The 13108-nt window shown below is 44.2% G+C and overlaps 1 protein-coding gene across 1 annotated transcript in view; it reads left to right on the forward strand.

Annotated features, from left to right (window-relative positions):
* Positions 1-13108, forward strand: part of SIM1 (SIM bHLH transcription factor 1) — a 50790-nt gene that overhangs the window by 12234 nt on the left and 25448 nt on the right. Inside the window, exons 6-8 of the mRNA XM_064707228.1 lie at positions 680-879; positions 984-1090; positions 1966-2113. Coding sequence (XP_064563298.1) covers positions 680-879; positions 984-1090; positions 1966-2113 — 455 coding nt within the window. The remainder of the gene's footprint in view (positions 1-679; positions 880-983; positions 1091-1965; positions 2114-13108) is intronic.

Raw genomic sequence — 13108 nt, forward strand, 5'->3', positions numbered from 1 at the left:
ACTCCTCGCTGCTTTGTCAGCCACACAACGCCGAGGAAGTAGTTCCACCCATAACCCAAGGAGATGTCGTGTCACGATATACCATAGACCAAGAACACCTGCTGAACCCCAAGAAGAAACATCTTAGTAATAGAGAAGTAAGAGTAGAAGTGGACTGCAGTTGTCTGCAAGGATACGTTTAGGAGATATACTTAAATCAAAGGTGCTTTTTGGCGGTGGATTGCGCCTGCTCCATCCATATAACAGAGGCATCTTACACATGTGACAGATGCACACATGTAAGCCCTTTCTCACGCGCATACACTCTTCATTACAAAGTCGTAACTGGATTGGCAGTTCCGCGTCTCTCCTTTTCAGAAGAGCAATAAAAGCGCAGTTAGGAGGTGGGCCAAAAACCACTTAAGCCAGTGAAAAAAAAAATCTTGTTGGCTCTAATGGGCCTTAGATCGATGCTGAACTCTACTATGGGGGAAAAAAAATTAAATTCAACCCCGACAGAACCGTAGAAAACTCCCAGACGGTGCCGCTTTGCCAGGGCAGAGACGCGGGTCAGCGGCTCCCGCGAGTCCCGCACCCGCACCTCACCGGGATGGGGGGAATTGTCTCTGCCCTCCTCATGGGATCAGCACGCCCTTCCCCCTTGCTGAATAGCTGCCAAGCTTTCCTGTGTCTCCGGCAGGTGATTCACTGCAGCGGGTACCTGAAGATCCGCCAGTACAGCCTGGATATGTCCCCCTTCGACGGCTGCTACCAAAACGTTGGCTTGGTCGCCGTGGGCCACTCGCTGCCGCCCAGCGCCGTGACGGAGATCAAGCTCCACAGCAATATGTTCATGTTTCGGGCCAGCCTAGACATGAAGCTCATATTCTTAGATTCCAGGTAGAGCTTGGGTTATTTCCAAATCTATTCCCCTAGCCCGTCCCTTCTTCCCCAGGCCTCCTCTCCTCTCACCCACTTATATTTGCTGCTTATGTCTCTTGCAGGGTAGCTGAGCTAACAGGTTATGAGCCCCAGGACCTGATAGAGAAGACCCTTTACCATCACGTCCATGGCTGTGACACCTTTCACCTGCGTTGTGCACATCACTTGTGTAAGGAGATGGTCTTCTTGTTTAAAACCCCGCCCCCATCCTGTCCCTTTGCAGAAGGACTTTGCAGGTGCTGGGATTTACCTCTAGGTCGGCACGTGAAAATCCAGCTCTCTGGAGGGCAGAATAAGCAAAATCTTCTTCGGGTTTTAGTGAAACAAGGTTAGATGGAGACTGAACTCTAGACGCAGGTGGCAAACGGAGGGCATTGGGAATGAAAGGATATTTTCCATCCTTTTCTTTTGGTTGTAGGACAAGAACTGCCCTGCACAAATCTCAGGCGCTATTGTCTCTTCAAATTCGTGTTAGGAAAACCCTTTTTTTCCTGCTCTAAAAAGCCATAGCAGTGAAATATCAATACTTTTATTTCACTTCCACCAAGTCTCACAAACCTTATCTGTATATCTAATTTCGACTGCAGTAGTGAGCCTGATCCGGCGAGATGTACTTTATTCTATTTTGATATCACAATGACATTAATACACGGATAGATAAATAGAAAGGATACCAATTTCCGGTAAGTTTCCTTACAGAGAACATAACGAGAAGAGATAAAACCCAAGGACAGATTTATAGAACAAAATCTCCATGATGATACTTCAGGATGGGGGTATGCGGGGTTCAGTTGCCATAGATGACCACACACACACAATCCCCCCGGCCCTACCAATCTCCCCTATTAGCCTGTGATAACCATCTCAGGCACTGAGATAAGCCCTGCCTGGGGGCTGCACCACCCTTGTCCGTATGTACCGCTGAGAGGTTCCTAACCCCTCTGGTCGGCCACAGGGCTCCGGGGGGAGGGCGCGCCTCCTCCCGGGGCTGATCAAACCGCAGGCGGGAGCCACGCTGAGGCTCTCCTCGCTTTGCCCCCGCAGTGCTGGTGAAGGGCCAAGTGACCACCAAGTACTACCGCTTCCTGGCCAAGCACGGCGGCTGGGTGTGGGTGCAGAGCTACGCCACCATCGTGCACAACAGCCGCTCCTCCCGCCCGCACTGCATCGTCAGCGTTAACTACGTGCTCACGTAAGTCAGCCCGGGGCCGCTCCTGCGGCGGGGCCGGGACCGAGCACCGGGAGGGCACCTGCGGGCGCACCCCGCTCTGCCCGGCCGGGGCCGCTCCTCCCTCCCTGCCTTCCTCCTTCCCTCCCTCCCTCACTGCCGCCGCCTCCTCTCCTCCCTCCCCTCGCCGCCGCACTGACCAGGGCAGGCTCGCCAGGTCTGCTAGGAAACACATTGTGCGCTTTCATCGAGATGAAGGGTTTCCCGTCTGCCTGTTTCTTTCTCTTTCGAGAGAGGAAAGATTTAGAGGTTTGTCACCCACATATTTTGCTGCCCCCCCCTTTTTTTTTTTTTTTTTTTTTTTTTTTAGTTTAAATGCACCCAGCATTAAATAAAATTTAATGCAGCGTAAAAGAAAAGGCTTCCACGTACGGAGTTATTTATACTCAACAAACAGGACATCTGTTTTTCTTTTCAAAAATCTGGGGTTTGAAGTTCTTAATTTCATCCAGAGTCTCTATCAAAGCTTGGAGATTTCTTTTTTGTTCTTGGAGAGCGATCCTTACAGTGAACCACAAAGAAAGTTGGTGACCAGAAGGGTCAGTTGAACTTAAAAAATATTAAAATTAAATAGGAAAAAAAAAATCAGAGTAAGTGCTGAGATACCATATATTTCAATACATCTCCCCGCATTTTGGAATGGCTGGGTTGTGCCCTAGCTATCCTGCTTGCACTGAAACACAGAGGCCCAGTGAAGGAAGGGGAGCTTGGCTGGACTGTTTTTAAGTGTTTTCATGGTAGTTATTACTATCCCCTCTGGACACGGCAGTAGCTGTTGCCAGCAGCACTGATGCTTCATTAGGATCATAGGACCAGTGGGGCCTGTGGTCCTTCGTTGATCCTTGGGACTGAATATTCCTCAATTCTGCTTTATTTTTTTTTTCCTCTCCCTGGAGACAAATGTAGATATTGGAAACACGTGAGATGCACAACTTTCCCCTTTCCTAAAAGAAATGATGGCAGCATCGTGATCTTGCCATCATGGCTTTGGTGCGTGCACAGGTGGCAAGTGGTTTGGTAGCCCAGTTTAAGGAGTGCTTCCCAAAATGAAGTGACTCGACCATGGCTCTGGTCATGTGTGGAGGGGCTGCTGGTGGAGTGGGAAAGGTGCTGCAGGTCACAGCACCAGCACTTTCTAGGGCATAATCCCTTTGTTATGTAATGTGATAACAGGCTTCGTGCTCTAAGATGGGACATTGCGCCTGCATGAAAAAAGACATTTTGGTAAGCACCCTGCTATAGTCAGTAAACTGCAATTTCCCTTTAAAGAAAATTTATTTTACTCTATTTAATATGGGGTGTCATTTCCTCAGTAAGGATGAGTATCAGCAGAGATGTTATCACTTTTGTTCTAACTATTCTGCACATTTTTATGTCCATTTCCCCCATACCAGTCCCTCTCTGTATTTTTTGCAGTTTATGCTTTCCAGTTAAGTCCAAGCACCTGCTTTGGGTGAACGGGGAGCAACAAAGACAGAAGTTTGTGCATTGTAATGTTGTAATGCTATGAAAAAAGGAACCCTAAGGCAGCTAGCATGTTGGAGTGGTTTTAGCTCCAGAAACACTACGGTTTTCTATGATCATTTGAGATTACCAGTCGTTTCCCTCTTCTTTAATCTCTAAAGCGTGAACATCATCACGGAATTCTACCTCAGATGATCCGAGTCGAAACGAAGCACCCCAGCGGACCTGCTGAAAGCACAGCTGGGCATCTGGCAGGATCTGTCCCTGGCTTGCCATGGCACGGGAATTTCAGGCTGGCACGGCAAGCCGGGAGTGCCCTGGTTCGCTGTGGGGGCTCAGACAAACTCGTCAGAGCTGTGCCCCAGCACCATGACAGGTTGTACCATGTGCCGGTGTCCTGTCAGCCCCTGGCTGCTCGCGGGCCGCCCGCATCTCCACAGCCCCGCTATTCCTTCGCCCGCGGGGGCGGCCCCCGGACAGGCCCTGAGCGTCCGGACAGGCCCCGAGTACCCTGACAGCCCCTGAGTATCCTGACAGGCCCCGAGTGTCCCGACAGGCCCCGAGCGTCCGGACAGGCCCCGAGTGTCCCGACAGGCCCAGAGCGTCCGGACAGGCCCCGAGTGTCCTGACGGCCCCTGAGCGTCCGGACATCCCCTGAGCGTCCTGACAGCCCCCGAGTACCCTGACAGCCCCCGAATGTCATGACAGCCCCTGAGCGTCCTGACAGCCCCCGAGTACCCTGACAGCCCCCAAATGTCATGACAGGCCCTAAGCGTCCGGACAGCCCCTGAGCATTCGCGGCTCCGTGTCCCGGCAGGAATCCCCTCTAGTCCGGGAGCTGCACTGGGAGTGCCCCATCACTCTCCTCCCCGCCTCCCAAAACGGCCCCGCAGGGAGGACGATTTCCCCCTCAGGAGCGGTACCCTAACAGGGTGACCCCTCCTCTCCAGCTGATTTATCGGAGGAGGCAGAGTCTTTATGCTTTGGTGCATGTATATGGATTTTCAGAACCTGCTTGCAGCCGAATTGACGTGTGGGAGGGCTATAGCTGTGCTTTCAAGATTTCCCTTAGAGAATGAAATTACACCACAGGGCAACTTCTTATGCCTTGGTGTAAATCTCCAACTCTCCCGTTGCACTCTTGGCTGAATTGCCTCGAGTGTGTAGGACGGCAGGAGGGCAGAGAGGGAGCCAGGCTGGCCAAAATAGGGATGCTGAAAGTCGGGAGGTTCAGCACTGGCTGCAGCAACTGCTGTGTGCTGCTGACAGCTGCAATGTAGACACTGCCACTGCATAAAAATCTAATTTTGATGTGCTCAGGTCCTCAAGGTCTCATTGAGCCTGGTTGGCTCTTCACTAGGGCTCTGCAGAAGAGATTGCGTTCTGCCTACTTCTGCAGCAGGACTGCCACTGCTGAAATTGCTGCCCTGCCTCCAAGAGATGGGTGTAACTTCCACTGAATAATTAGATTATTATTATCATCATCATCATCCTTATTCTTCTTGGGCTAGCCAGCCATTCAGAAAATATATGTGAAGACTAGGCCCTGCCATTTGCCAGGTGACTGTAAGCACAGAAAGATCTGGTTTTAAAAAACTGAGATGAAATCAGCCTCTGAAACAGATGGAGGAGGAAAACTTGAGGAGGAGGGAACTGTTAGGGGTAGGCTGATGGTGGCAGAGTTGGCCAGGGGGATGCTGAACTCCCACCTAGAGCAGGCTTAATTGTCTTAATGAGCTATTCAGAGTCAGCAGTATCACTCAAATGAGGAAGGCAGGTGGGGAAGATATAGAGGAAAATGTGAGGTTACAGGGACTTGTGGTTTTCCTCTGGTATGAGGTAGGCTCTACTGCAGGAGGGCTGGATGGAGGTCCTGTAGCACTCAAAATCTCCAAGTGTTTAAAATATTTTATGCCAGTATGAATCTCATAGAAACTGTTGTTCTTTAAGGATGACATTGGATTTTTCCAGCAAATCAAGAGAGTCTGAGATGAGCAGTCTGTGTGTGCCCTCCTGTGCTTTTCCCACCTGGCAGCAGGTCTTGGCAGAGGGACAGGAGTGGGTGTACCCATTGCAGCCAGGTAGTATTATAAACCCAGCAGAGAAAAACATGCTTCCAAAAGATAAATACAAACCTTTCCATACATAGTCTTTCATGTTTAAGATGAGGAGAAAACAAAAGAGGTGCAAATTAGTGCTTTTGAGTTTTGAAATAACAGATTCGCAATCCCACACATTTGGGGTTGCAGGGTAGAACTTGAAAGGTGAGATGGCTGCTGCTGAAAAATCATTTGAATATAGGAAATTTTGGTCTTTTTGGAGGGCAAATCACAGAAGGAGTCATAAGTTTTGGAAGATGCAGTGCAAGTTTTTGGCCTGCTAAGTCCCTGGACCTCTCACATGGTAATTCTTCAATTAGGTAAAACCCCAGGTTTGTTTTTTTTTTTTTGTTTTGCTTGGTCATGGGATAAGGAACTTTTTCCTCACTATTGAGAGGAATCTGCGTTCTCTGTTTTGGAAAAGAGCAGATACTGAGTGCTATATACCCAGCTCCCCTGGGTAAGAGTGATGAGGAAAAAGAAAAAAGATGAGAAAGATTTTGTGAAAAGAAGGCCCACGCATATCCCAGTTAAGAAAATTAAAAAGAGGTGATTTTAATCTTCCATTTATCTCAAGTTTTGAGAACATGAATGCTAGGTTTGAGAACAAATGCTTGCAGTAAGTATATATGCTGAAATAAATAGGCATGGTGGCAATGGGAGGTGATTTTTTTGTCTAATAGAATTGTATAAAAAGTTAATATAAATGACCTTTAAGGACTCTTCCTTAAAGCACATATATTTGATCATCATTATATTCTGTTTTGGATATGTGAGTACAGACATGGAATATTTGTTTCTTCTCTTATTTGTTCTGTACACACAGCCACCATATCATTGATTATTAGCTGTGCATGTTTATCACATAAATGGACTCAAGTATGAGTCAATGAATAGACATGGAAAGTGCTGAAGTTAAGTTTATATTTAGATTGCAAACAACCTTTCTTTAAACAAATGGCTAATGCAAAGTCCAAATCCTTTGACTTTCTGAGCATGAGCAAATATTATAATAATTTGTCCCCAGAGAAAGCTAGAGAAGCTTTCCTACATATATTTTGTTGTCCTTTAGCATTTAAAAGAACAGCAATGGTGGTGTCATATACAGATAACATGGATTAGGTACATAATTGTGACTAATCTCTGTACTAATGATACATCATGTATTTGATATAGTTCCGGTTGACCTCTTCATGTTACATTGTGTAACTGGCTGATTAGAAACACAAATTGAATGCAATTTATTTGAACAATTATTTCACAAATAACTGTCTTATTAACAAATGTTTCACCAAACAATGTGATAAATACAATTTAGAATAAATTAACCATTAATTGTGTCTACACAGTTAATCTTTAAGTTGTTATTAATACTATTCATAGCTTTGTGTACTACCAGCTTTGAAATGATGGTATAAGAAAGGTGCTATCTTTATGTGTGATGGCTCAGACTTCAAAAATGTCTGGCATATGTCCTTCCTGGCATATTAAGTGGGCTTTAGGGAATTTTGTGAAAAAGTTTTCCCTGTATTTTTGGACAGTTGAAGTTATATATTTTCATGATTTTTCATAGAAATCCTCTTTTTGTGGTGTCTCTGGTATATCAGGTCTCACCTCTGTCTCTTCCTAGTCAATGGGAGAATCCAGAAACTGTATTTCCACACCCACAGTGTGGGCCTTCCCTTGTTGAACGTTTCTCTCAAACTGACCCATTTGGAACTGCCACAGAGTTGTTTCCTCAGTCATAGGGAGACACTTGTTCTCTTGTACCTCTCGAGTGGGTGATGGAGTAGGTAGGACAGAGAATACCCTGGGAAAGTTACCCTTCCTCATATTATTAGTGTTATCAGTTGCATGAGTAAGCTTAGTCATGCTTAAATACTGGAGGTATGGCTTAGTGACTTCACCTGGATTATATTCGAGGTTCTTTCTGAAATAGTTGTAAAGAGTAGCAACAAATTTGACCTGCTGCTTTTCCTTTGTATTTGTCTGTATTAATGGGAACTTTTGCCACTTGCCTAGTAGTGCACAGAGCTGGGTCCTGCTTTTTCTGTTTAACCTGCAATGTGCTTTTCCTAAGACTGGAAAGCCTACCATCATTCTCATTATTTGAATGGCAATGAAAAAACATAGACAAATTGTTTTAATAAATCAAAATGTTTGGGGAGCATATGTCTCAAAGGAAAAAAAAAAATAAAAGGACTCCTCTTGAACTACTCAGAGCAGTATTCTGTTTGTTCACCATTAGTTTTTATTACAGACTTGTCTCCCTGGAACATTGTTTATATATTTCTTGCAAATAGGAGACAGGCTTTTCCAGGTGTCCACAATACATTTCTGCAGTTCTTCTTTGTTCATGTAGGGGCTTTCTCAGCTACCATTTGTTTAATTCACTCCAAATTTCTATGCTTGTATTTAAACCAGGTGACTGTAATGGCCAAGGCACTAAAAGTGTGGGCCAGAGCCGAGAGTCACCGTTCATATGAAGAGTTTTATTTGCTAGAGTAAGGATTAAAGGATTGGAGCTCAGACCTATGGAAAAAATCCCCGCAGTTGTTAGTTTAAACGCATGCATGCTGAGAGTCTCACATGGCATGAAATCCAAGGTTGCAAAATGTGTCTTTATTCCAAGGAAGAAGAATGACTTCAAATGCTTTCCACTTCATCATTTCCCCATTCAGTGTGGGCTGCTCCAGGCCTTTGGAAATACCCTCCTCCCAAGTACTGAGTTACAGATCTTGTAAAATGTTTGTCTGGGGCTGAGACACATTCAATGGCTGAAACAATTACTATCTCCAGCTGTCTGCCTCACTCCACTGACGAAAGGTACAGGGCTTGCTCCAGGGACTCTTTTTCCTAAAATGCCATGGTTTATGGTTTAAGGTAAACTGCCACAGATTTTACTTTACATGGAAGCATTGGACTGTACACTGTGGCACAGCTGTTCTTGCTAGAGAGGTTGTTCACACTTTATCCTAACTCTGCTCTTCTGCAGTCTGAATGGCACAAATGTGGCTTGTGAACATCACGCCAGCAGCTGGGTGCTGCAGTGCTTTTTGGGGGTGTCTCAGTGGTCCTTCTATGTGGCAGAGCAGTGAAGATAGTGAACCATGGAGTTAAGGGTTATATTCACTGTTCTGTGATAGTCCAGAGAGCTGAAGAAGCAGCTGGAGGAGTGTCTGCTGGTTTTACTACACCACATTTGTAGCTTGTCTGTGGACTGTGTTTGTGGATGTGCAGGAGAGACATGCCTAGCAGTCCACTGCTATCAAAGGATTCCCCTCCATGCTCCCACCCTCTTAATACTCTGCATAAAACCGGATGCAGAACTGGCTCCTGCTCTCATAACAACAGCAGTATGTTCCTTAAGTAGGCTTACAATTTTACTAGCTCTGCTTCTGTTTCCTTAATCTGTTGCATGTTTGCTCTTGTTACTCTGTGCTGCATCTTAGCACTGCTGCCATTTCTATGTTGCTTCAAGTTAATTATCATGAGGTGCAACAGGTGTGATAAGTTACTAAACTTTGAGGCAAAATCTTCCCACTACATTATGTTGTTCTTGCTAGGTTTTAATTCGTACACAAATGTGGCATTTTGACACAGCCTAAATTAAGTGTTAACAAATAAATCTCCTTTGTCCGTTCAACAGTGGCAAGTATCTGTTTGAAATCTAATTCTCCTTCCCTCACCTCTCTTTTGTACTTTACAGTGTGGGCCAGGCTCCAGCACATATGTTCGTACTCAGTGGGTTACTTCAGAGGCAGCCCCTTTCACTTTGATGACACTATTTATGGAGGCAGGCACTGCTCTGTGTGAACAAGGGTACAGCGTCTGACCCTTCGGAAGGCTTGGGATGGCTGGAGTCTGGAGTCAATCTCATGATCTTTAACACAGTTAGATGATTTATTCCTGTTGTTGTCTTTTGTTATCATCCACTTAGTGCAATTAAATTGCAGAAGTCCTGATTTACTAAAGCACTTGAGCACATGTCAGGCTTTAAAAGTTCTTAGACATAACTTTCAGTGCACGATTATATCCTGGTGAATTCAGTTCTGAAATAAAAAGCCCCTTAGGCACATGAGTGGAAATAAGAATATTCCTTGGCTTTGCCAAGTAGAGATGGCTTGAAGGGTGCATTTTGTTACTGTGTTGAATTGGGGCCTAATAGAGAACAGCCGTAGTTTTTCAGCTACAAACCACTGTGTATAAATCTTGGGGACAGCAATGTTGAAAATAACAGCTATTATCTGCAGAAGCTTCAGTGCAGCTATGGAAACTCAAATGCCTGGCTAGCCAAAGTCTGGCTATACCCATAGCATTGTGCAGATATTTTGACATAACCTAGAGTGAAGACCTTTAAAACCATCCAGCATTCAATGCTCTTACATGTGTGGTGTCAGGGACGAAGAGAACATGCCCTGAAGGCTCACTGTTCCCAAGTAGCCTGTAGCTTTGCTTGTCTCTGTGCTATGTTTGGCAGCTGGTAGCCTGGGCTGCTGCTGTAGAAAACTCTCTGACTTAGGCTGTGGATTGCTGAAATCCATCCAAAGGCATTGCATGCTATTTTTCTCTTGCTGTTTCCAAAGATTGTTTTGCACACAGAACAAAATAATAACCTTTAATGACTGCTTTGTGAGCCTATCGCAGTGGAGTATTTGCTCACAGAATCACTGGATTTGGGGATAAATAACCTGATAGCATCCTCCCCTTTGCAGCCAAACTTCTGAATGGTGTTGGGCTGCAAAATAATTCTGTTGATCCTAAGCTTCTGGCAGGATAGTTAAACAGTTATCTTTCAAAAGATAATCAGCCTCTTTAGTCTGTGATAATCAGAAAGATAATCAGCTCTCTGGTCTGTGAAAAACAGCAGCGGGTGTATGGACGTGGCTTCACACCAAAGAAAACTGCCTCTCACTGTGACTACAATGGTGTAACATGAGAGCATGCAAATGGGGCTTCCATGGCGCTATCTGGTTCAGGAAAGCAGAAGGAGAGAAGGTGCACAGCACTGTTTGCACAGTGTGACACTCCTGAGTCACTCTATGTGGGCTACAGCAGTGGCCATCACAGGCACAGCAAATCTCATACAATGCTGTGTGCTGTGCTCTGCACTAACAAAATCAAGGGTTCAGTTCCTTCAGCTGCAGATTGGCTGTAGTGTTGGTTGGAGGATGGTTGTAGGTTGGCAGTGGAGTTGATCTGCATGAATGCTGCTGTGGACAGTATTATGGGAACAATAAGAGTGTCTCTGCTAAGTCAGAGACAGTCCTAAGCATCCCAAAACCCTTGATGAATATGCATGTGGAACAGTGACAACAGAATGGCTAAAGCCAACTAAGGCCCTGGCTGCTCCAGTCAAAGCTATGACCAAGAGGACAAGGTACTAGGCAGATTAAGATTTCTAAAGAGGACCATAGGTAGATATTATTGTGTTTTATTAAATTATTTTAATTTATTTTTGAGAAATTTTAGATCTTCCTATGAAGTATTTGACTACCCATAAACACTCAACCCACTGGAGACTTAGATAAGCTGGATTTTTACATGGGCATGCATTTCTTGAACTGCACATGTTAATGTAGAGTTTTTGTTATAATTGTCAAAAAGCAATAATTGCCACTAAAAAAGTCTTCTGAATTTCCTAGAAAATGTGGGGTAACAGCACTAGAGCAAGAGATGATGGTTTAACTTATTCTGTGGTCCAGAGAGTCTAGGGAGTCAAACAGGTTATCCAATACAAATTTAAATGTTTAATGGACCCACTTAACAAATATAACCATGTATTATGAAGACTTTGAGGAGATAGGCTCAGTGATTATTAGGAAATTATCAAGTAAAATGGAGACTTATGCATGTGATTATTAGGAAATTATCAAATAAAATGGAGACTTATGCATTACATTATAACCTCATTATATTTTCTTGTTATTTGCCTCCTGTTTAATCAGCATAAAAGTCTGCACTGTATGTCTATCCAAGCTGGATGACCAAGCTGAGTCCAATAAGAGCAGAGACTTAGACCCAAGTGGCAAATAATGTGTGTGGCATCTGGCTCCAGTAGAGATTTGGCTGTGGATAGGAAGGAGTTTAAAAATGGTCTGACTCTGGTCCAAAAAATGAAATGAGAAAACAGGTTTTAATTTGAAAAAAAAAAAAAACCACAAAAAAAAATTCTCCCCAAAAGCCAAAATTCCAATGCAAATCCTTGCCTGTCTTCCTCCCCTTACTTATCTTAAAATTTTAGCAAAAGAAGGGTGAAAAGTAGTTTCCAGTTGAAAAGTATTTATTAAGTATTATAGCACATTTTTTTTCTTGATGGCAAGAGACAGCCGTCAGAGGCAAAGTGCCCTCCCTCGGTCAAACCTGAGGAGCTCTGGACTAGTGAAGCAGAAAGATTTTTATTGTAGAAAAATGCTGGTCCTCCTGAGGAAGGTGAGAGTCTAACAACAAGCAAGGACTAATCTGATGGAAGAGGAAGGGATCTATTGTAAATGGGACACCCTACCAGATGGAGTTCATGAATCCTTTTGCACTCAACAGGCCTCTTCACTATGGGGCGTAGCTGATCACAAAAAGCAGTGTGGAATGATGGGGAAGTTCATTATGCTGCATGCAGATAGAAAATTTCCCAAAGAGGAATAAATAGAGTGAACAGAAAATAATTTTTAAAGCTCATTTTTTTTTTCCCTCAGATAATTTATTCCCAGATCACAGAAGCTTATCCAGAATGTCATCACAGAAAAGCTAGCTAATTTTTTAAGTGTTCACCTTAGGATCTTAGGAAAGTTGTCACAACAAAAGCTTTAATTATGGGGAACACAGAGGAGTTTAGAAAACCTGAAACATCACAAAGTTTTAGAATAAATTATTAAAAGTAATGATAGCAAATTTTCAGGACCTCTCTTCACAGTTTCAGAGGAACTGGGGTATGAAACTGCTTAACTAGTGTGGTATAGAGTGTAACATAAGAACAGTGACACGGAATCAGACACATCTTGATAGTGACCATGGGAAATACTTTGGAAAGAGATTAAAAATAGGACAAACATGCAGTCCATGTATCCATGTTTCCCTAGCACTTTCTCCCAGTCTCCAAGAAATTCAAATGTCTTTCAAGAAACATATGAGATCTTTGAATGTATTAGTTGTCAATGTTTTGTGGGTTTTTCCCGCCATAAATTCACTGGTTTGCTTTTTGACACCATGTTGGCTTTTGCCAAGGTTAAGTAAATGGGGTAATAAAAGCCTCCTTTTTCTTCATTCATTTCATAGCCCATAATTCTTGCCTTAGGAAAAGAAGTGAAAAACTGCTTCCTACTCATGTCTTCCTTCTCTTTGCCACTCACAATTTACTGATCTTATTTTGTTCTCCCAGTCACCTCTTTTTCAACCTGAG

This window comes from Zonotrichia leucophrys, chromosome 3 (genome assembly GCF_028769735.1).
Source record: "Zonotrichia leucophrys gambelii isolate GWCS_2022_RI chromosome 3, RI_Zleu_2.0, whole genome shotgun sequence".
NCBI classification, from domain to species: domain Eukaryota; kingdom Metazoa; phylum Chordata; class Aves; order Passeriformes; family Passerellidae; genus Zonotrichia; species Zonotrichia leucophrys.